Source organism: Doryrhamphus excisus, linkage group LG13, assembly GCF_037039965.1.
Source record: "Doryrhamphus excisus strain RoL-2023G ecotype Guam linkage group LG13, RoL_Dexc_Guam_v1.1, whole genome shotgun sequence".
Taxonomy (NCBI): domain Eukaryota; kingdom Metazoa; phylum Chordata; class Actinopteri; order Syngnathiformes; family Syngnathidae; genus Doryrhamphus; species Doryrhamphus excisus.
The window spans coordinates 15,433,905-15,454,125 of NC_136369.1; the positions used below are offsets into that span (position 1 = coordinate 15,433,905).

At 38.2% G+C, this 20,221-nt stretch overlaps 3 protein-coding genes across 3 annotated transcripts; 1 reads left to right on the plus strand and 2 right to left on the minus strand.

Moving 5' to 3' along the window:
- Nucleotides 1-3,115: 3,115 nt before the first annotated feature.
- On the plus strand, nucleotides 3,116-9,675 carry LOC131139651 (proline-serine-threonine phosphatase-interacting protein 1-like). Its single transcript, XM_058089446.2, has 15 exons — nucleotides 3,116-3,263; nucleotides 3,627-3,727; nucleotides 4,096-4,170; nucleotides 4,276-4,310; nucleotides 5,424-5,530; nucleotides 5,677-5,739; nucleotides 6,843-6,932; nucleotides 7,512-7,557; nucleotides 7,643-7,722; nucleotides 7,868-7,966; nucleotides 8,073-8,169; nucleotides 8,956-9,031; nucleotides 9,098-9,168; nucleotides 9,283-9,365; nucleotides 9,455-9,675. The coding sequence occupies exons 1-15, from the start codon at nucleotides 3,231-3,233 to the stop codon at nucleotides 9,584-9,586; spliced, it is 1,188 nt and encodes a 395-aa protein (XP_057945429.2). The 5' UTR covers nucleotides 3,116-3,230; the 3' UTR covers nucleotides 9,587-9,675.
- Nucleotides 9,676-10,329: 654 nt separating this feature from the next.
- Nucleotides 10,330-15,192, minus strand: LOC131139652 (tetraspanin-3). Its single transcript, XM_058089448.2, has 7 exons — nucleotides 15,038-15,192; nucleotides 14,113-14,304; nucleotides 13,961-14,035; nucleotides 13,619-13,720; nucleotides 13,072-13,224; nucleotides 12,914-12,997; nucleotides 10,330-11,932 (listed from the first exon to the last, which is right to left on the minus strand). Exons 1-7 carry the CDS (start codon nucleotides 15,098-15,100, stop codon nucleotides 11,840-11,842), a joined length of 762 nt encoding a protein of 253 aa, XP_057945431.1. The 5' UTR covers nucleotides 15,101-15,192; the 3' UTR covers nucleotides 10,330-11,839.
- Nucleotides 15,193-18,211: 3,019 nt separating this feature from the next.
- Nucleotides 18,212-19,903, minus strand: nmbb (neuromedin Bb). Its single transcript, XM_058089310.2, has 3 exons — nucleotides 19,639-19,903; nucleotides 18,781-18,965; nucleotides 18,212-18,690 (listed from the first exon to the last, which is right to left on the minus strand). Exons 1-3 carry the CDS (start codon nucleotides 19,802-19,804, stop codon nucleotides 18,640-18,642), a joined length of 402 nt encoding a protein of 133 aa, XP_057945293.1. The 5' UTR covers nucleotides 19,805-19,903; the 3' UTR covers nucleotides 18,212-18,639.
- Between the last annotated feature and the right edge of the window lie 318 nt (nucleotides 19,904-20,221).

Sequence of the window (20,221 nt, forward strand, 5' to 3'; positions counted from 1 at the left end):
GGTGAGATTTGGGCTGGTGCCGCGGGTCTACGGGGGATTAGCAGGGCTTGAAGATGGAGAGAGTGTGAAAAAACACACACGCCCATATGCACACACCGTCTCCATCATCACATAAACGTGGTCGTGGACACAAATCAATAGGACAGCTTGGTTTCTGCAGGCTACAATGTGAAATAACTCAAATAAAATAAAGTCTGTGGAAGAATGGCAGTACTTCTGACACCGGTGGGGCTGTGTGGGTATACTCTATCGAGGGAAGGCTCGGGCGGGGAGTTTTCCAGCAGTGGTTTTTGTAATGGAAAGGTCATTTAGCCAATTCTCCAGGTGGGGGGGCTGCTCTGACACGGCTCGTTTGTCACAGTTCAATAACTGCCACTCCAGGGAGTGTGAGGGGGATACAAGCCTGAAGTGTGTGTGTGTATGCACTCAGGCGCTTGGAGTACACAGCTGATTCCCAAAGCTTGTCCCCTCCATTAGAGGCCTCAAACAGGGTCACAGCAAAGGCCAGCGAGTCGCAGCAGAAGTTCCATGTGGAAACCTGCAAGGCAACTCGTAGGGCTTGTGAGGACAAGGCTACCAGTAAATGTTGGATATTTACTTTGAACTAGGGATGACCCGATCCCATCTTCAGGAATCGGGATCGGCTGTATTCACCACCATGTAAACACGTCTGTGATGTACCATCGTGACGTTAGGTTTCACGTTGGACGTTGGATATCAGTGGATACCCGTGTGTGGATGTATTTTCTCCGGGTAGTCTGAAAAATTAAAATTTAAAATTTAAATTTTCAATTTTCAAATTTTAATTTTCATTTTTTTTTTTATATAATTTTTTATTTTTTTCCTGGAGACCAGGAGTCTCCAGGAAATCAGACTACCCGGAGAAAATACATCCACGCACAGGTATCCACTGATATCCAACGTCCAACATGAAACATGAAACCTAACGTCACCACGGTAAATTAAAAAAAATTAAAATTAAAATTAAAATTAAAATTAAAATTAAAATTAAAATTAAAATTAAAATTAAAATTAAAATTAAAATTAAAATTAAAATTAAAATTAAAAAACATTTACTAATTTTAATTGTAATTTAAATTAGAATTTTAATTAAAATTTATTAATTAAAAAAACTTAAACTGTATTATGGAAAGCAGAATTTAAATTTAAGGGTTTTATTTCATTTAAATTCCTGCTTTCCATAATACTGTATTATGGAAAGCAGGATTTAAATTTTAATTTTAAGGTTTTTTTTTTTTAATTTAAATTTAAATTTAAGGTTTTTTTTAATTTAAATTTAAATTAAAAGAAAAAACTGTATTATGGAAAGCAGGAAGTGAACAAATGTAACAGTTACTGATTGTAAAAGTACCAGATGGAGGGGTAGGATTTAATAAGCTTTGCTTCTTCCTACTCCTTTTGGACATGTGGAACTGTGAACTGATTATGGGATGCATTCAATTCCCTCAATTGTAATCTGATGCATGTTCAAATGAAATAAAACCATTACCATTACCATTACCAATCACATGTATCGTCTGTTCTCATGAAGTGAGTGTCTCGTGGCATCTGCAGTTATTACTGCTCTAACCTTAATATATATGGAATTAGATCTAATCCAGTCAAAATCAGTACAATGAAATCATATACAAATCAATAATGACAGGGGAAACTTTGAATTTAACCTCAGTCGGCCTTGAATGGTTCGTACTGCTTGGTGGACATGTCCTGAGGTGTGCGTGATGCCTCGGTCTTTCACACTTCACTACTGAGTGGCTGCTGAGAGACACCTCAGTCTGTCCCTCTACTCAATTTGAAAATCAATAAAAAGCTTCTGTATGCTCAGTCATGTGTCCCCTCATAGAGACACCCCAGGCGTCATCAGTTCATCCCAAGCGGGTGAACTGATTTGGGCTAATACCAACGTGACAATCTCACCAAGCACACAGCTACTACTGACTTCAGGAAAGCTTCATGAAGTTCTTAAGACAGGTCTGTGGCTCCCTCTTGTGGCCATAAATGGAACACAACCTTTTAGATGTATGCTTAAGTAGAATGTGCATCTTAGTTATCATTTAATTGCAATATGGTGAAGGTGCTCGAAAAATGTAAAATACAGGTAGTACACTGATGAAACTGGAGAACAAATGCAAATTTGGTTTACTATGCAGTAAGCAGGCTGCACGAGTGGTTTTCGCGCAGGCCTCACAGCTAGGAGACCGGAGTTCAATACCACCCTCGGCCATCTCTGTGTGGAGTTTGCATGTTCTCCCCGTGCAAGCGTGGGTTTTCTTCGGGTACTCCGGTTTCCTCCCACATTCCAAAAACATGCTAGGTTAATTGGCGACTCCAAATTGTCCATAGGTATGAATGTGAGTGTGAATGGTTGTTTGTCTATATGTGCCCTGTGATTGGCTGGCCACCAGTCCAGGGTGTACCCCGCCGCTCGCCTGAAGACACCTGGAATAGGCTCCAGCACCACCCGCGACCCTCGTGAGGATAAGAGGTAGAAAATGAATGAATGAATGCAGTAAGCAGACTGCACGGCGGACAGGTGGTTAGCGCGCAGGCCTCACAGATAAGAAACCGGAATTCAATTCCACCCTCGGCCATCTCTGTGTGGAGTTTGCATGTTCTCCCCGTGCATGCGTGGGTTTTCTCCGGGTACTCCGCTGGGATAGGCTCCAGCACCCTCCGCGACCCTCATGAGGAAAAGTGGTATAAAATGAATGAATGAATGAAATTGTCCATAGGTATGAATGTGAGTGTGAATGGTTGTTTGTCTATATGTTCCCAGTGATTGGCTGGTGACCAGTCCAGGGTGCACCCCGCCTCTCGCCCGAAGACAGCTGGGATAGGCTCCAGCACCCTCCACAAACCTAATGAGGATAAGCGGTAGAAAATGAATGAATGAATGAATGCAATAAGCACGTCATCATTCAACAGCATACTCATAACATCCTCTTAAAGAGCACTCCTCTATTTACAGGTACTGTATTATGTACAGTATGTAGCTTATCTCCTGGAGGGTTAATATTTGCATCAAGTGTGGTTGCTGTAAACACGTGGTCAGTGACATCGTGGGGACAGAAGCTCTTCCTTCTTCAAAATGACTCGCTGGTAAGTCAGGGAGTTGAGTTCAGACGGAGATCCTGCTGATCTTAAATCATCTTACTTAGAGCTACAAAGTTGTTTATTGTCTTCACATCATAATCAAGGAACTATAGAAGATGACGTGTTTGATGTTCAGAGATGCTTTCTGGGTAAGTCGCTGCTGTGTTTCATGTTTGGAAGTATTGAGAATTAAAGGTAGTGACCACACGTTTGAAACAAAAAAAGCAAACAATTGATTATTGACTGCTTCAGTTTCAAGTTCAGTCTGTACGATACATAAATAAATAGATATCAGTTTCTCAATAGTATTTAAAATTGTGTGTGGGGGCGGGGGGTATTGGGGGTGGGGCATGACAAAAAATTATTGAGAACTACTGCTCTAAAGTTCTGCATTTTCTGCACCCAATGGAGGATGCAGAATTGGCTCAAGAATGTGTTGCAATAGTTGCTGAGTAATACTTGTCATTGCATGGTCCTTAAGCAAGTGCATGTGTCTTCTTCTCCACACGTAGGGGTCAGATTTTACCTGCCACGCTGGCTATGAGGCTATGGTGCAACGTTTACGAGATGGAAGACAAATGTGCAAAGATGTGGAAGAACTTTTAAGAATGAGGTACACAATGATAGCAGAACATATAACAAAAGTTGATTAACTCATTTAATGCTATGCTCAGTATTTTGGTTGCAAATGCAGTTTAACATTACTTTTGAGAAAAGTACAATGAAAAAATATAAAATCTACTAATGTAATATCTACAATGTTACACAAAACTTACTCCATTCATGTTCTATGGAACAAACACGCCAAGGTCCTCAAACCAATGCACAGAGTGAACCCGCTTTCATTTATGGTTTGATTCATTTAATTATTATCATTCCAGGCCTAGTGCCCAAGATAAATTGTTTTTCTAAAAAAAAAAGTTTTAAAAGGGTTTCAGGCTTTTTCCACTGTAGTGTTTTATAATTGTCTGTAATAAACAGGGCAGCAGCAGAGGAAAAGTATGGCAGGGAAATGGTGAGCATTGCCCGTAAAGCTGGAGGACATGCAGAAATCAGGTATTGTTGTAATTGAACATTTCCAAAACATCATAGTGTTTTTGACTGTGACAACTAACAATATATATATATATTTATTTATTTATTTATTTATGCCCAATGCAGCACTTTGAAAGCCTCCTTCCAGCAATTAAAAACACGTAAGTACATCGGACTGCAGAATGCTGTATTTCCCCCAATAATGGCAGGAATCCAGTTCTTCCATTAATCCACTGAAACAAACTGATGCGGCTCACACTTCGATCCATTGCGGCTTCATTGTGGCCGCTGGAAGCATTCTGCAAATCCCAGTTGTAGTAATCATGTCAAGATTGTTTTTACCACCAAAAAAAAAACGAAATACTTGCCTTTGGTGCACATTGTTGCCTTGACAGTTGCGTCATATGCTGATCAAAACCATTACTTGTATGCATATTGTATATTGTATATTGTATGTATACTGTATCAAAAATGGCCCAAGACAATGTAAGGAAATGATTATGCGACCAGTCAGCTTCTCCTTCAAGGCCAAAAACAAACCCCAGAGAGTCAGGTTTGCAGCCAGGATGAATGAATTTGAGTGGTAGGGCAACAGAACAGTGCACGGTTGCGGACGAGAAAGCAAACTTATTTTAATAAGTTTGGTACCATAAGGTTATGGCACCGTGCACAGCCCATGCCTCTACAAGCTGCCATAGTGGTATACAAACTTGCAAGTTGCTATACTTTATATCCAATTTTTATTTCTATATTATTGTCCCTTGACAATATATAAAAATAAAAAGGTTACACATTGCTGAAATCTGTGGGTAGCACTCACTTTTGTGAGATACTATATGCAACATCATAGGACCAAGCAGCATGTTCTATGTAAAATATGGCTGTATGTGGATATCTTTTTTTAAAAAAACAGTACATTATTATCTCTGCTGTAACACACATCTACTGTATGTGACATTGCAGAAACTATTACTTCCGTTTCTAAGTACAGGAACCAAGAAGGACTCAAGAAATGGTTAATGTGACACGTACTATCCTGTGTAGACTTAAACTTCTGCAATACACAAGCAGATATTATTCATCAATAGCACATTTGTACCAATAAAGACCTCTCTGCTTAAATAAGTACTTTACGGCAAATCAGCACCTGGGACCCTCTGCAGCTATGTAAATATAATGATACTTTTTGAAGGAATATTTCAATAAAGCTTATTCTATTTCATGCTATTTAAGAATCCACTATGATACACAGTGTGTGATGTTTATGACTGCAGAGATGGAGAACATGGGACTCTTTCACATTCAACTGTCAGAGGCAATTAAAGAGGAGGTGAAAAAGATTGAGGCATTCAGGGAGCGACAGAAAGAGCAGAGAAAGAAGGTACGTGACAATAACGTATGCAACCTGGCATCGTAATGAATTATCATTATTATGCTGTATAATATAGGTGATATTGTGATATCTAGCACAGATCTACTGCACACTAACATTCTCTCATAAAACCCTTCAAATGTCTCTCCTCACAGTTTGAAAGCATCATGGAGAAGGTGCAGAAGAAAAAATTGTCTATGTTCAGGAAAACCATGGAGGTATTAATAAAACAATTAACACAACTGTTATGATGCTGAAGCCATGTCAAATGACTACATTATTTTGTGATTTGGCTACTACTTTTCACACCAAATTTCTTGATGTTTGCAAGAATGTCAAAGGCGAGATTATTCAGACAAATCTAACTCCACCACCAAAAGATGGTGGCACTTGTCATCAACATCTTATCTGTATAACGCTATCTGGAACATATTGTTAAAATAATCGAGGTTGCCATAAATTTGATCAGCAGTACTGAAATTATACATTGTCAATAAGCTTATTGAGGCGGGAATTCTATGAGGTCGGATCTTGAACTACAAGTATGAAATTTCCAACTTTCCAGTAGTCTTGAATGCAACATAATGCATTCTGATAGACTGCGCTAATGGCATGTTTAGACTGCACTGTGCTTTGACATGTAATGACGTTGAACCACCTGTTAACCCCAACGGACGATATGACTTTGTGCAAAAATTCGCTATGCTATCAAAGATTCATCCATCAAAACTAACTCCAATAGTATTTGTCAGCACTGTGGTATGATTTTTCTCTGTTAACATACTGCTGTTGTTTACCACTGTTAGCTAGCGCTTTGCTATGTTTGCTAACATGAGTAAGACCCACAACAGACATCAAAGTTTATTACTATCACGGTTTTCCACCCACACCCGAAGCTATGATGATCATAAAATCATAGATTGTTTTCTTACCGTTTCGTCGTAATTTTTAGACAACCGAACTTCCGGTAGAACTCATGTATAGCTGGGAGCCATTATATTTGCTACCATCGTCGATAAAACTCATGTATAGCTGGGAGCCCTTGTATTTGCTACTTTCTTGTGACGTACAAAATGAAAAAACATTCCTTTGGTAGGAAACAATTGTTTAATTACACCAACACCAAGTATTATTATTCCTGACACACTTTCAAACCGATGTGAGCGGCCAAACCGGAAACTCAAAGCGAACTACTTCCGGTTCGCGCCTAAACGTAAAAATACCTATGGAACGAAGTACGAAATTCCTAATTATATTATTGGAAACTAATTTATAACTTTTCTATAGTTATTCTTGCCATCTTTTCTTTGTCTTTCTACAGTCAAAGAAGAACTATGAGGTGAGATGCAAGGAGGCGGATGAGGCTGAACATACGACAAAGGCAGCCATTGCAGCCAAACAAGGAGAAAAGGTACACTGAAAAAATATTTAACCAATGAACAATCAACATTAATTTTCTTCAGAAACAAACAACAAAATAATTTTAAAAATTAGGACATATAAATTTTATTGGCGATGCATTATATATCAACGAAACAAGTAAAATTCTGAGCTCAAATGATATAATTTTAAGTGTACACTTACTTGAAATGAGTATATTTGTCACTGCTGTTGACACAGTGATCCGTGATCACATACTTTGTGTTGACACTAGGGATGGGAATTTGACTAAGTTCCTTGAAAAATGAACACTTGATTAATCTATTGACATTCTTATATAATATTTGTAATGGCAGAATCTTTGCAGCATGTTTTGAACTCCTGTTTCCATGCCAGTGTTGAGCAGAATAGAGGAAGCATTATGTCTGTAGCTCATTTCCCATAGCTGACCGCATACTAGTTTGAGAGTGAAAGCTAAACAATTGATCATGCCCATCCATAGCAGTAGTGCTACTGTTCAGACTGCATGTATTCAATAAAATGCATTTTATCATAAGTTATAAAATCTATTTGTAGTACATACAGTGAAATGTCAACATCTATTTGACAGGTACGCCACAGGGCCAAACAATGCAGACAGTCAGTATGTGAAGCAGGTAAAATCCAGTGTTACACCGCAACAATTAGTTTTTGTGTATAGTACTTGTATATACATGTAATGACTCCCTGACCTTTTGACAGAGAGGTTATACTTAACCAACATCACCCTGCTGGAAAGCGTTCGCCAGGACTGGGAGGAAACACACAGAAGCACGTGTGAGGTAACACAACTCTTACACACAGTCATAAGAAGTCACACCACTTCCTCTTTGCGGACACAATTCCGCCTACAGGAGGGGAAATACGAGTCATGTGCAGTCAGTCAGCTAAAAGTGGAACACGGACTTTTATGCTGATATGTTGCAGGTGTTCCAGCAGCTGGAAACCAATCGAATTAACATGCTCAGGTGCACCCTGTGGGACCACTGCAATCACGTCTCCATGCAGTGTGTCAAAGACGACGAGGCAATCTTACATTATCTTTATTTGTGTAGTTAATGCGTGTTGACAACCAACACATTTCAATGATGTAACACATATATTCTAATGGATGGTCGCTTTGTCAAATCAGTTCTATGAGGAGGTGAGGAAGCACCTGGAACACTGTGACATCACCACTGACAACAATTGTTTCATTGAGATGAAAAGGACTGGTTGGCATCCACCAGGTGAACTTTGATACTTTTATTTCTTACATAACCTAAATATATGACCAAATATTACCTCCACCAAGGCCAAAAAATAATGTCTGTATGACCAAGTGGTAGTCACGTGCCTTATAAAGCGGCTGACAACTGCCACACACGGGAAGCTTTTTTCACATTGCAGCTCCATCTGCAGGAATCAGTGGGTTACTGCATCTGTTAGCACCAATGCAAAGCAGACTGTTATAAAGAAAAAGTGAATATAATTCATTCATTCATTTTCTACCGCTTTTTCCTCACAAGGGTCGCGGGGGTGCTGGAGCCTATCCCAGCTGTCTTCGGGCGAGAGGCGGGGTACACCCTGGACTGGTCGCCAGCCAATCACAGGGCACATATAGACAAACAACCATTCACACTCACATTCATACCTATGGACAATTTGGAGTCGCCAATTAACCTAGCATGTTTTTGGAATGTGGGTGGAAACCGGAGTACCAGGAGAAAACCCACGCATGCACGGGCAGACTTTACCAAAAAAAAAACAGCTTTCATTCCAACAGCTGACTGTCTCAGATGGTGGGAAATACCTTAAAATGAACTTTTATCCAGTTGTGCACAAACATTTTACAATTCCTATAGGATAATACACCACCCTTCTATAAAACCTCATGCAATAGAGATTTAAAACTGTGAAAAGTGACAATACATTTCTAGCTTGGAACCTTTATACAGATCTGGATATCAGGGTGTATATACAGTACAGATGAATTGAATGAAACCCTGGTAACGAAAGAAGATTTCCTCTGACAGAGCCTATTGTATTTGAGAGCTATTACCCAATGGATGGAAATGGCCAAGCCCACCCAGCAGAAGATGTCCTGAGGAGGTGCGTCCCAAACAAATTGATGGTTAACATACTGAATTCTTAACTTGGTCTTCTGGTTTATTCCAGGTGCTCTGATCCTCTACTGGGAGGTTCTGTGGAGAGAAACGGTCCTCAAAAACTCCCATCTAGCGGGGAAGGTAAGTCAAATGCTATTCAAACGTTTATATTAGTACATTAAATGTATGTCTTCATTAGCGCCACAATGCTGCAATTGATTAAACATGTGCTACTATGTGACGTCCTACCTTCAGCTGAGATGTCAGATGGGTCATACGCATCACTGCCAACATTGGACACGGACACCTACATCGTGCTTTATAACTACACTGCACAGGTTATCACTATAAGTTATATTTGTTAGAGAAGATACTTTTTAATCTTGTTGGTCTCAACCTTGTTTCATCATCTGAATGGAATACTCAGGTGGCAGATGAGCTGACCATCTGCAGAGGTGATGTGGTTCAGGTCCTGGAGAGAGGAGAGGATGGCTGGTGGACGGTGGAGGGACACGGGCAGACGGGAATCGTGCCTGGGAACTATCTGGGAAAACTGTGAATAAACTCATAAAGGGTCAAGTGAAACAAAATCACTAGTGTTACTGAAAAAAGATACTAGAAACAGGAAACTGGAAGCAAATACATTGTTCCTGCAATTGTTCCTAAATTCATCATTTCATTTCCCCTTTAAAAGGAACAATATGCTGTCATTTTATATTCATCAAATAATAATAATAATCATCAAAATAATAATTGGGTACTGTTGAGGCCGTACTCCTGCTAAAACTCAACTCTAAATCCCCCAAGTCACTTCCTGTCCACATGTCTGGAAGACATTTATTCAAACATACACATAAGTCTTATGTATGTCATATATGGCTTATTTTCTCTAATTATATATATAATATTGAGTAAAGGTGACTGTAAAGGTGACTGTAAAGGTGACTGTAAAGGTGACTGTTGGGGTGTTATTCTATGTCTAGGGTGCTCTAATGTTAAAAGAAAGTGAATGCAGACGGGTAAAGAGGTTTTCTATGCTCTAACTATGAAAGTATTTAGAAATAAGGAATCCTACTTCATGGAAATTAATTTATCGAGGTATGATATGGAACCAATTCACCCGAATAAAGGAGGGATGACTGTACTGTTTGAAGATGACGCACAGGTGAATTTTTCTTCATTTTCCTCAAGCTGCTGCACCTCCCCCAATGTCTCCTGGTGCCTCACCCTTTGAAAACCACATGTTTTAAATATGCATTTAAAAAATAAATAAAGTACAGTGTAAAATGAGGAGCAGTCAAGTTGAAATGTATGACTTTATTTGTTTGCTATTCAAATCAAATGTACAATTTTATTCATCTCCTCTTTCCTCACAGCTCCCGTGAAAATATTCCGGGTTCAATATATGTAACAGGTCAAATTAACTAAAGAAAACAGCACAATTTCACACACACACACAAAATATATATATATTTATAAATATAAAAGAAGTCATTCTTCCTAGTGGGCATATGACTAAACAGAGGAAACGGACACAAGGGCACGCATAACACTGATAATACACCCACTGACTGATAATACACTGGTGACTGGCTCACACTGTCTCACATGTCCACAGTGCTTCCATACTGAAGCGGATTCAGAAGGAAATTCACAGCATGAAAATAAAACGGAAAAAGAGTGTAAATGTGACTTCTTAGAAGTGTGTGGAGGGAGGGGGGGTTAAATCATTTTTTTTCCTGTATTTTTGCCTCACCAACCAAAGCTGAATCACAGTACAAAATAGTACATAAGGAAATACATCCCACACAAAGCCTCTTCTCACCAGTACTTAGTCATTTTTGTTTTCGTATGACACCTAATGTACTGTATTTAGTAGAATAGGTGCAATTTCATTTAATGTAATCAAATGTTTTATTTTTAATGTTGGCCAAATTCAGTTGAACCTCTCAATTTGAATGCTACATCATATCAGTCAGTTCACAATATGTCGCCGGTATTTGTGACGTAACGTAACGAAAGCCGGTAATAAATCTCGAAAAACCTCAACTCGGCAACTGTGCTCACTTCATTTTATTATTGTATAATACTTAACAATGTTACACTTTGAAAGGCTATCCTAAACAGATTTGGATTGGATTATTTCCATTTCCATTACTGCTAGGGCTGCAACTAACAATTATTTTCTTAGTCGGTTAATCTGAAGCTTGTTGTTTTGACTAATCGAAAGAGGGACTGTGTCAAAATGAACCACACATAAAGAGTTAGTGGTTAGGTCTGCGACATATTAGAAAAGAGGCAAAAATGATCATCACTGTTTTCCAAAGTCAAAGCTGATGTGTGAATATTGTTTTGCCTAAAACACAAACAGGTCTGCTTTATTGGATGACTAAGGAAATTATTAAAAATAAAAAAAATCACATTGACATATTTACATTTTTAAATTAATTAATTGGATCATTAATTAATCAATGATTCTGCAATTAATTGTTGCAGCTGATTCAATGTGTCTAATTTTATAAGCCACAATAAAAAAAAAAAAAAAAAAGAAAAGTCAGCCATTAATACTTTGGCTTTTAAAGTGTTGGGTAAAGAGAAGAAAATAACACATTAAAAAGAACTTACAAAGCATGACGTCAATAATAATAAATAGGTGGTTCTTCCTGTTCGAGCCCCACTCGTTGCCAGTGTTCGCTACTTTATCGGATTGTGCAAGGTGTGCTTGAGCTTATATGCTTGAAATATATTTTACAACTACAGCGGAAATCTACCGTGAAGTGGTGTGACGCTCCCTTTCCCCCTGACGCTGGCTTCAAGCATAGCTGTTGGTGGTGACCAGCAGCTCGTATGCCGGGTCGTGACTCCGCCTGCAGAGCACCACGCAGGCGCAGAGCATGCCCAGCATCTGTTTGCGGACAAGGGAAGTGGTTTGGAACTCTTTTGTTGTACCACCTTTATACAATATCTAGTAGACAGCTACTAGATGATGAAACATTTCAAATACACAAACATACCGGAAGGAACGTGTTATAGAAATGTGACAAAAAGTGTAACCATTGCTTTTAAAATCTACACATTAAGACCAAAGCAAACACAATATGCTGTTTCTATAATTGAAATTTGCATAAACCTAAAAGCGTCAAATTTCATGGCTTTACTCTTATCGCGTTTTTTCCAAAAATACATTAGTTAATAAATCATGTTTTTTGGTAGAAAAGGGCCTATTAGTAAAAAATATAGATTCATATTGATGAAAATTTCATGTATTTATTTTCTAAATTAAGCATTTTCAAACATAATAATGACTAAATGGACTAAAACAGAAATATAAGGCAATATAAGAAGTATTCTACAATGGTCACCAGGTGTCAGTAATGTCACTGAATATTCGGTAAGACACACAAGCACCAGACTTGATAGCTGTAACAGGCTTTTTTTTGCAGGTTTGAATTATCTCTCAACAGGCATAGTAATCCCGAACGCAGAGTAATGTTGCGGCTGTAACCCACGCCAAGTTAATGTTAACTCTGAATGTCACTTCCTGTCCACACCACAGGGACAGATTTACAGAAACACACACCAGCACCAGGAGTCTTTTTTGTCTTAAATTGCTTATTAATTCTTATTATGTCTAACATATTGAGTAATATGAGTGTAAAGGTGTTATTATAGGGGTGTTATTTCATATCTAGAGGTCTCTAATAACGTAAAAAAACGTATTTAGAAGGTAAAAATTTATAAATAAGCAATCCTACTTTGCAGAAATACTTTTGCACTATTATATTACCAATTGCAGTTGCAAAGTAAAAAAAAACAAATGAATACTTTTTGCTATTCTTCTACAAAGTTTTGTGTATTCCTGCTTGCATCCTTCGGTTGTTCTCACCTGTATTGACGCAAACGTGAGTGCGGCCCAAATGACGTACATCATTATCTCCTTTAGCTTCTTCACAACCAGAGCTTCACAGCCCTACAAATAAAAGAAGCTTTGTGAAAACTAATGAATATGAATGACACAATTGCCATCGGAGTCGGTGTGTGTACCTCCTGGTAAAGGTCTCCTGGTCGGGTGAGGGTGCCGGTGCAATTGCTGATGTTGGGCTGGCAGCAGCTGACGGGGACACTGTTGTTTTTAGACTCTTTGAACCAGCGAGTGTTCCTCCAGTCCGAGTAGTTATGAATGCCGCAGCAGTGGAGCTGGCGATAACGAGAAAGACATTTATGGACATTTGCGGAATGAGTTAGGCAATGTAGCGGCCATTTGACGAGGCACAAAGAGGTGGTGATGCATCTCTAAGATAGAAGAGAGCATGTTTGATACAGCTTTAAGATGAAAAAAAAGGAGCAGAAGTGCATTTTATAAGAACTCTGCCTGCATCTCTTCCATTGAAATACTTCCCAATTTGTCACGCACCCCAAAATCTTTATTTATATACATATTAGCTTGGTATATACACCGAGTTTTCACATTTCATTACAGCTAATCTAATTAATGCCTGCTTACAATTATAATTAGCGCATTTATGATAGGAACACCATTGGATGTTGTGAAATAAACATCGCCATATTGTACCACTTTTGATTTCCTCACCTGCCTCTGCACGTAGTCTATAGCGCGACTGGGAGCGTCCGTGTTGGTGCCGTTGTATTCATTGTAAACCTTCTGGATGGAGTGGTTCACCTCGTCCTCAACCTGGAACACGTTCAACACCAACTTTACCGCTAGAAATATATAGCACCGTTCCCCCTTTTCCACTGTGCAACATATCCCGGTTGTGTAGCAACTCATTGTAATGTGTATATCTATTGGTAACATATTCCACCACTCTTCCAACCTCATCTCTCTCATCATAAATCATCCTTATTGGTAACAAAGTACGTCTTTCTCCACTCCCAATAACTTCCAACTCCTAAGTTTTAAAAAGAAGCTTACCTTTGCCCTGTATATGTATCCCAGCACCACCACCACACACTCTGTTACAAATACCAGCAGCAGAATGGCAGCAAACTAAAACAAGAAGACTACTATGTCAATAATTCAGTTTTACTGCACTCAGATAACACAGCAGTCAGGTGTGCACTCACAGTGGCCAGGCCGCAGGAGCTCTCGCGTATTGTGGCGCAGCAGCCGATCAGGCCGATGATGAACAGGAGAGTCCCGACGGCGATTATAATGATGGCTGGAATCAAAGTGTACACATCCTCGAAGAAGTGGTCGTAGTCGTCGTATGTGATGAACACGTAGGCGCCGATGTAGCACAAAATGCCAGCGGCGGCCTGCAGTTTGAGAAAGATAAATAGTGTATTATGAACAGTTGTTATACAACATTGCTATATATAGTATTTGCATGAGGTACCATCACATGATGATATATTGGATAATATTATTGTGAAAATGTACTGTATGCGTATATTTGTATCCTGTGTTTCATATAATAACATTATGTCTTCCACAACTAACACTATAATCATTTAGGCATGCACAACGCTGGGAATAAGGCCCTTTACATTTTCTGTTATATTTCTAATATTTGGTTTGCCTTATTAAGTACATAAGTGGGTCATTATATTAGGAATAGTCATTCAGCATAATGCAGTGCAGTTCTATAATAAGCGTATTATTAAATGTATATATCGCTATGCGTTACAATCTTTGTAAAGGCAGGCAGTTTGTAATGTTTACATTATGGGATATTCTGGCCTGCTGCCATTATCTAAAATAGCACAGCGGGTCAACAGATGCTGCATTACGTCATGGCGGCTGCTAGCGTCATAGTTTAGCTTGCTGCAGTACACGTTATTCCGTTTGTTTATTACAACATCTAACTGAAAGTACATCGCACACATATGCATTATGATGCAAAGTAATGACGTTTACTGTGACTCGCCCGACGTTAAATCCCGAATACTGCAGAGCATCCTTGGCGCAGTGCTAGCTTGCTAAAAACAGCCGTCCATCCTCAATGGGTTTGCGGCACACCGCTCAACCTTAAACTGCTAGTTTGCTTACCCAAAATATGAGATTGAGGAAAACCAAAACGGTTTTGGATGACGTGATTCCACACTGACCCATCGTTGCGTCACAAAACGGATAAAGACTATTACAAATAGTGATGCACCTGCTGCACTTTAACGTTATGATAATAAAATGGCTACGGTCACCCCGCCCCTCTGTGCAGCTTCTTAACGTCTCCACCAATCGAAAAGCGGCAAAAGCAAAGCAACGGTCACGTGGGCTCTTGACGTCACGACTATACCACGGACAGACGAGCAAGACTCCACGCAATATTATAAACTCATTACTATTTTCTTACTTAGCCTCTTTTAAGTGCTATTTTAATATTAAATATTAAATGTTAATGTTTTATATGGCCTTATTAGTAATAAGTATATAAGTCGCGAGCAAAAGTCCGGGGTCAACAAAAATGGCCTCCATTCTGTGTGAGGAATGGTCACAAGGTGGCAGTATAGATTACAAGTTTTGCAAAATAGTGTGGCGCTATCCCATTTAGGCTAAAATTCTACAGTTTTACAATATTGTTCGCGGTACAAAAACACAGTAAGAGCATTAATGTAAATATAAGTCATTCATTTCATCCATTAATTTGCTCAAGTGACAATTCGTGACGACCATTTTGTTTTCCTTGTATTATAATTCAAATGTCCATTATATGTTTAGTTATATAAGATATAAACAATTGTTTGTTGGCAAGACCCTGTGATGATGTGTACAACCATGAAAGTTGATAGATCACCACTATAATCTAATACACATATAAGTGTAACAGAATGGTTTGTGGTTAATGAAGTAAATGTAAAAGTCACAAGACAACCTGTAGATACTACAGGAGGTGTGTGTGTGTGTGTGTGTGTGTGTGTGTGTGTGTGTGTGTGTGTGTGTGTGTGTGAACTAATGGGAGATGTGCTCAAATTGCTTAGAGACATACGGGTCCAGCACAGTTAACACTCTGCAACATGTCTGGATTTGTATTTCCAATGTTGGGAGACACTAATTGCTCACATGCGGCCACATGAATTAATGAATACAAATCCTTTATCAACACATTATGATGCGACATTCATTTATACAAAACATGGCTTGTCCAGAGTTCAATCATTTATTTAAGAGTTATGACAGAATTCCGCCTCCCAAAATAACCAATAAAAATTTAAAAAGTAATTTAGACATTTAAAAGTGTAGGATGTTGGAGTAGTTTTAGTTGTATTTTACAGCTTTTAAGTTTTATTTACATTCGTATGATGTTATGATGATTTTAGTTTAATTTATTTACGTATTTTCCACATTTTTTTTCATGGTTTGTCTGGTCCTGCGACTTGTACCCCGGAGTGACTTATATATGTTTTTTTTTCCACACTGATAGTGGTATGGGCTACTCCCATCACCTATGTACTACTGACAATTTACAATGTAAACATCAACTTATAAAGACAACTGAAGGGCTATCCACACAAACGTTTTCATCCTCTCATCTTCAAACAAGCATTCTGGATGACCTTAAACTGTATTGCTTTCCAACACTCTAAAAAGTAATTCAGAGTATCTGTTGACACCGCTTGATTTAATACATAAATGCAATGTAAAAAATGTAATTAATTGATTTAGATAAACTTTCCAAGTTGCTAACTTTATTTTTTAAGTTATGTTCAAATAATAATAATGTTGGCTATTACATGAACTTAATTTAGCATGTCATATACACTCAAATTTTATTGTTGGTAACCTTAAAACAAAATTCAAGTTGCCATGACGTAATAAAATTAGCTTGGTAACATAATTTCTCTCAACATTAACCTTTCCATTTTAAGTTCCATCTCCTATATATATGTATATATATAAATATATATATATAAGTTACTGCTACTTAAAAAGCTGTGTGCATTGTTATTATAATTAAGTAGACAACAAATTAAACTACTTTGAATAAAATGATTAAGTCAGTTGACTTAACATATTGTTTTGAGTTACAAACTTAAAAACTTGTCCCTATGACAACAATTATTCAGTAAGCATTACTTAAAATAAGCTTTGAGTAAAGAGGAAAAGCTAATTCGTGCAATGCAATATTGTTTGTTGGTTCAAAGCAATTTCAAATTAAGTTGTCATAACTAAGAAAGATGAATGGAAACTGTTGCGTTGATTTTTTTTTGTTGAGGCTAAACATTTATTTTTTGAGTGAACGTGGGAAAATCTGAAACAGGCGATACAAAAACAATGACGTCACCGACCCACCACCGCCTTCTGGTCACGTGACCAGAGGTGAGTATGGTCGCAAGCCAACATAATATCTGAATATTTCGACAGCCATGACTCACCTCAGTGGACGTTCCCTTGATATTTTGTTGTCTTGTGCTCCATCACGACTCGAAGAAGCAATTTCACTTCTCATAAGCGGAAGACGACAAAGTTATTAGTGTGACTCGTGTAAGTCAGCTGGTGCGACTTACAGTCCGGAAAATACGCTAGTTGTAATTATTAATTTATCGGGACCAAATACCGGTCAAAAGTTTGCATACAGATACTAATTCAATAGCATCAAGAACTGTCTCCAAACTTTTGATTGGTAGTATACCGTATTGTAGCGTCGCTGGGAACACTTCCTGGTTCCCAGCGTGCTTTGCGGCACCGTCGATGTAAATAGCGCTTCAGTTTGTAGTTTGAAGTCGCATAAGTTGTTCATTGTTGTTCTGCTTAACCAGTGAGAGCATCTGGTCTGTTTTTATTAGCCTATATTTGTGATGTTTTGGGGGTTTTTATTGTTGTCACACGTCTGTTTGTGATTAAAGTAAGCGTTTTCCTGTTACAAAATCCTTTGGCGCCACAGTATAAATGACATAATCATGTTGAATGCATTCATACCAGCCTTCAAAATGAACATTAAGGTGACTAAATGTATATGCGTATATTGGATTTACTGTAGGATAAGCCAAATATTAGCAATTATTCCTTTTCATTGCCACAGTTGCAGCACCTCTCTTTTAAGATACCATATTATAAGAACATTTAAATAAAATCCCAAGGATTCTGTAACACTCTAACACCATTATTGATTGGCGGTGCTAACTCATCACTTTTTACAATGAGCAGAAATAGCAAGAAAGTTCACACTGACATAATACCGACTTATTCATGCACCCAAAAACACGATTTATATAATCTGCCAATTTTTATTTATATAAGTGCTATTTTGGACATGATATTGCAGGACATGGAAGAAGGTTTCCACTCATGCGAATATGCATATATCCTCACACAAGACTGGAACACAAATATGATGATGTCACAATCTGTGGCCATTAGTATGAATACAAGCTAATTGAAGTTAAATGACATCATAAGGTTATGTAACCACATACATCATGTCAGCTTACATGTGATTAGGTGAAATATCCACAAAGAAATGTTTTCTTCCTTTCAGGTCAGAGTGACAGCAGTGGAAATCATAATTTTATTGACTATAAATATGCAAACAAGAACATTTGGTCAACAAAAAAAAGTTGAAAATGGGAGTAATGGGTTACAATCATGAACAGTAGACTGTGCAGTGTGACGACCTTCCTTGATGGTCATCATGGCATCATCCATCCTCCGCATTACTTTCTCTGCGTGTAGCTCTCTAAAATCCTCATCAGGATGTCCGCCTCCTGCCCCGCCACCACAAACACAAACAAACAATAAAATTGTTACATTTGTTGAATTTGTAAATCCAACACCCCAAAACAAGCGAGCCTCACCTGAGCTTTAAAACGGCTTTCTTGCGAGTCCACCTGTGTTTGCATCGCCACCCGCAGGAAGTCCTGGAAAAGCTCACTGAGCGAGCTGTGACCCCCTGGCAGGGATACCTCCGCGTCTCCATCACCTTGGCCCTCAGCAGAGAGCAGAGGATCGTCCATCACACTCTTCTTGCCCATGAAATGTCCTGACAAACATCAGGTGTTAGTATCATTTACATTTGGAAATACTGTCAATTTGTATAGTCACTGTACATTTACAATATAATATACACTAAATTATAAACCATATTAAAAAAAACAAAGAAAACATACAAAAATAATCAGTTAAAAAATGAATCATCAATTTTATCGCATTATATTCAAAGATAGTTTTCAAAAGCAGCTGCATGCTTTTAGGTATATTTAGTGTGAAGTACTTATGATTTAATATAAAAAAAGAAAAGTGTATACTTAATAGTGGAAATAGACAACACAGTATGTGCAGAAGTAACTGTATTTGGCTCTTTCTTTAAATAAATACGCCCCAGCTGACGTTGGGCCGAGAGTTTGGGAACCCTGGACTGGTCAGCAGCCAATCACAGGGATGAATATTTTAAAGTTGGAACTTTTTTAAACTAGTGGTAACATACACTCCAGTACAGTATGTGACATTTTACCAGATAATGCAGCATGGAATAAAAAAAATATATAAATATACATTGAAAAAAAGCACATTTTAATTTTAGCTGAAGAGAGTAAATGAATAAACAAATTTTGTTCATTGGCACAGGATGCACAAATTGACTTAATAATAATAAATAAAATAATAATAAAAGTATAATAACAATAAAATAAAAAATAATAAAAGATATTTCTTACCTGTTGCCCACAGATTCCCTCTGGGGTTGACTTTAATTTTGGCCACTTTATTCCTAAGCTCGGTCAAGTCGAAGCTGACTGCTGAGGTGAAAGAAGTGAGAGAAAAGAAAAGAAGGTAAATCAATAAGCCGCACTGGCACACGTTATTCACTGTGAGACCCTTCATGTTGTACTGTGAAGCACAGTGTGTGTGTGTGAGTCTATGTGTGTCTATGTGTGGAGCATCCTTGCCGCTTTTATAGGCGCTCCGGGCCTGGGCCCGCCTCCCCTCGCTCCCTTCATTTATGATGCCTGTTACGCACCATGCAATACATTATCATTTTTTTAATGGCATACCACAAGCTATGGACGCTAACATTATGTTAAAGGCAAAATTGGTCATCATTCAGTATATATTCTCACTAGTTGACAAGCTGTGAGCTGCATCAGCTTGACAAAAATAAAGAAAACCTACTTATGCTAACTTTTTTCTATGGTAAAGGCAAAATTGGTTAGTGAGAAAAACATACAGTATGCACACTTACTGGAAGAATATATACTTACGGGACACTTCATTAGGTAGTCTTCAAGCTGTGATGCACAG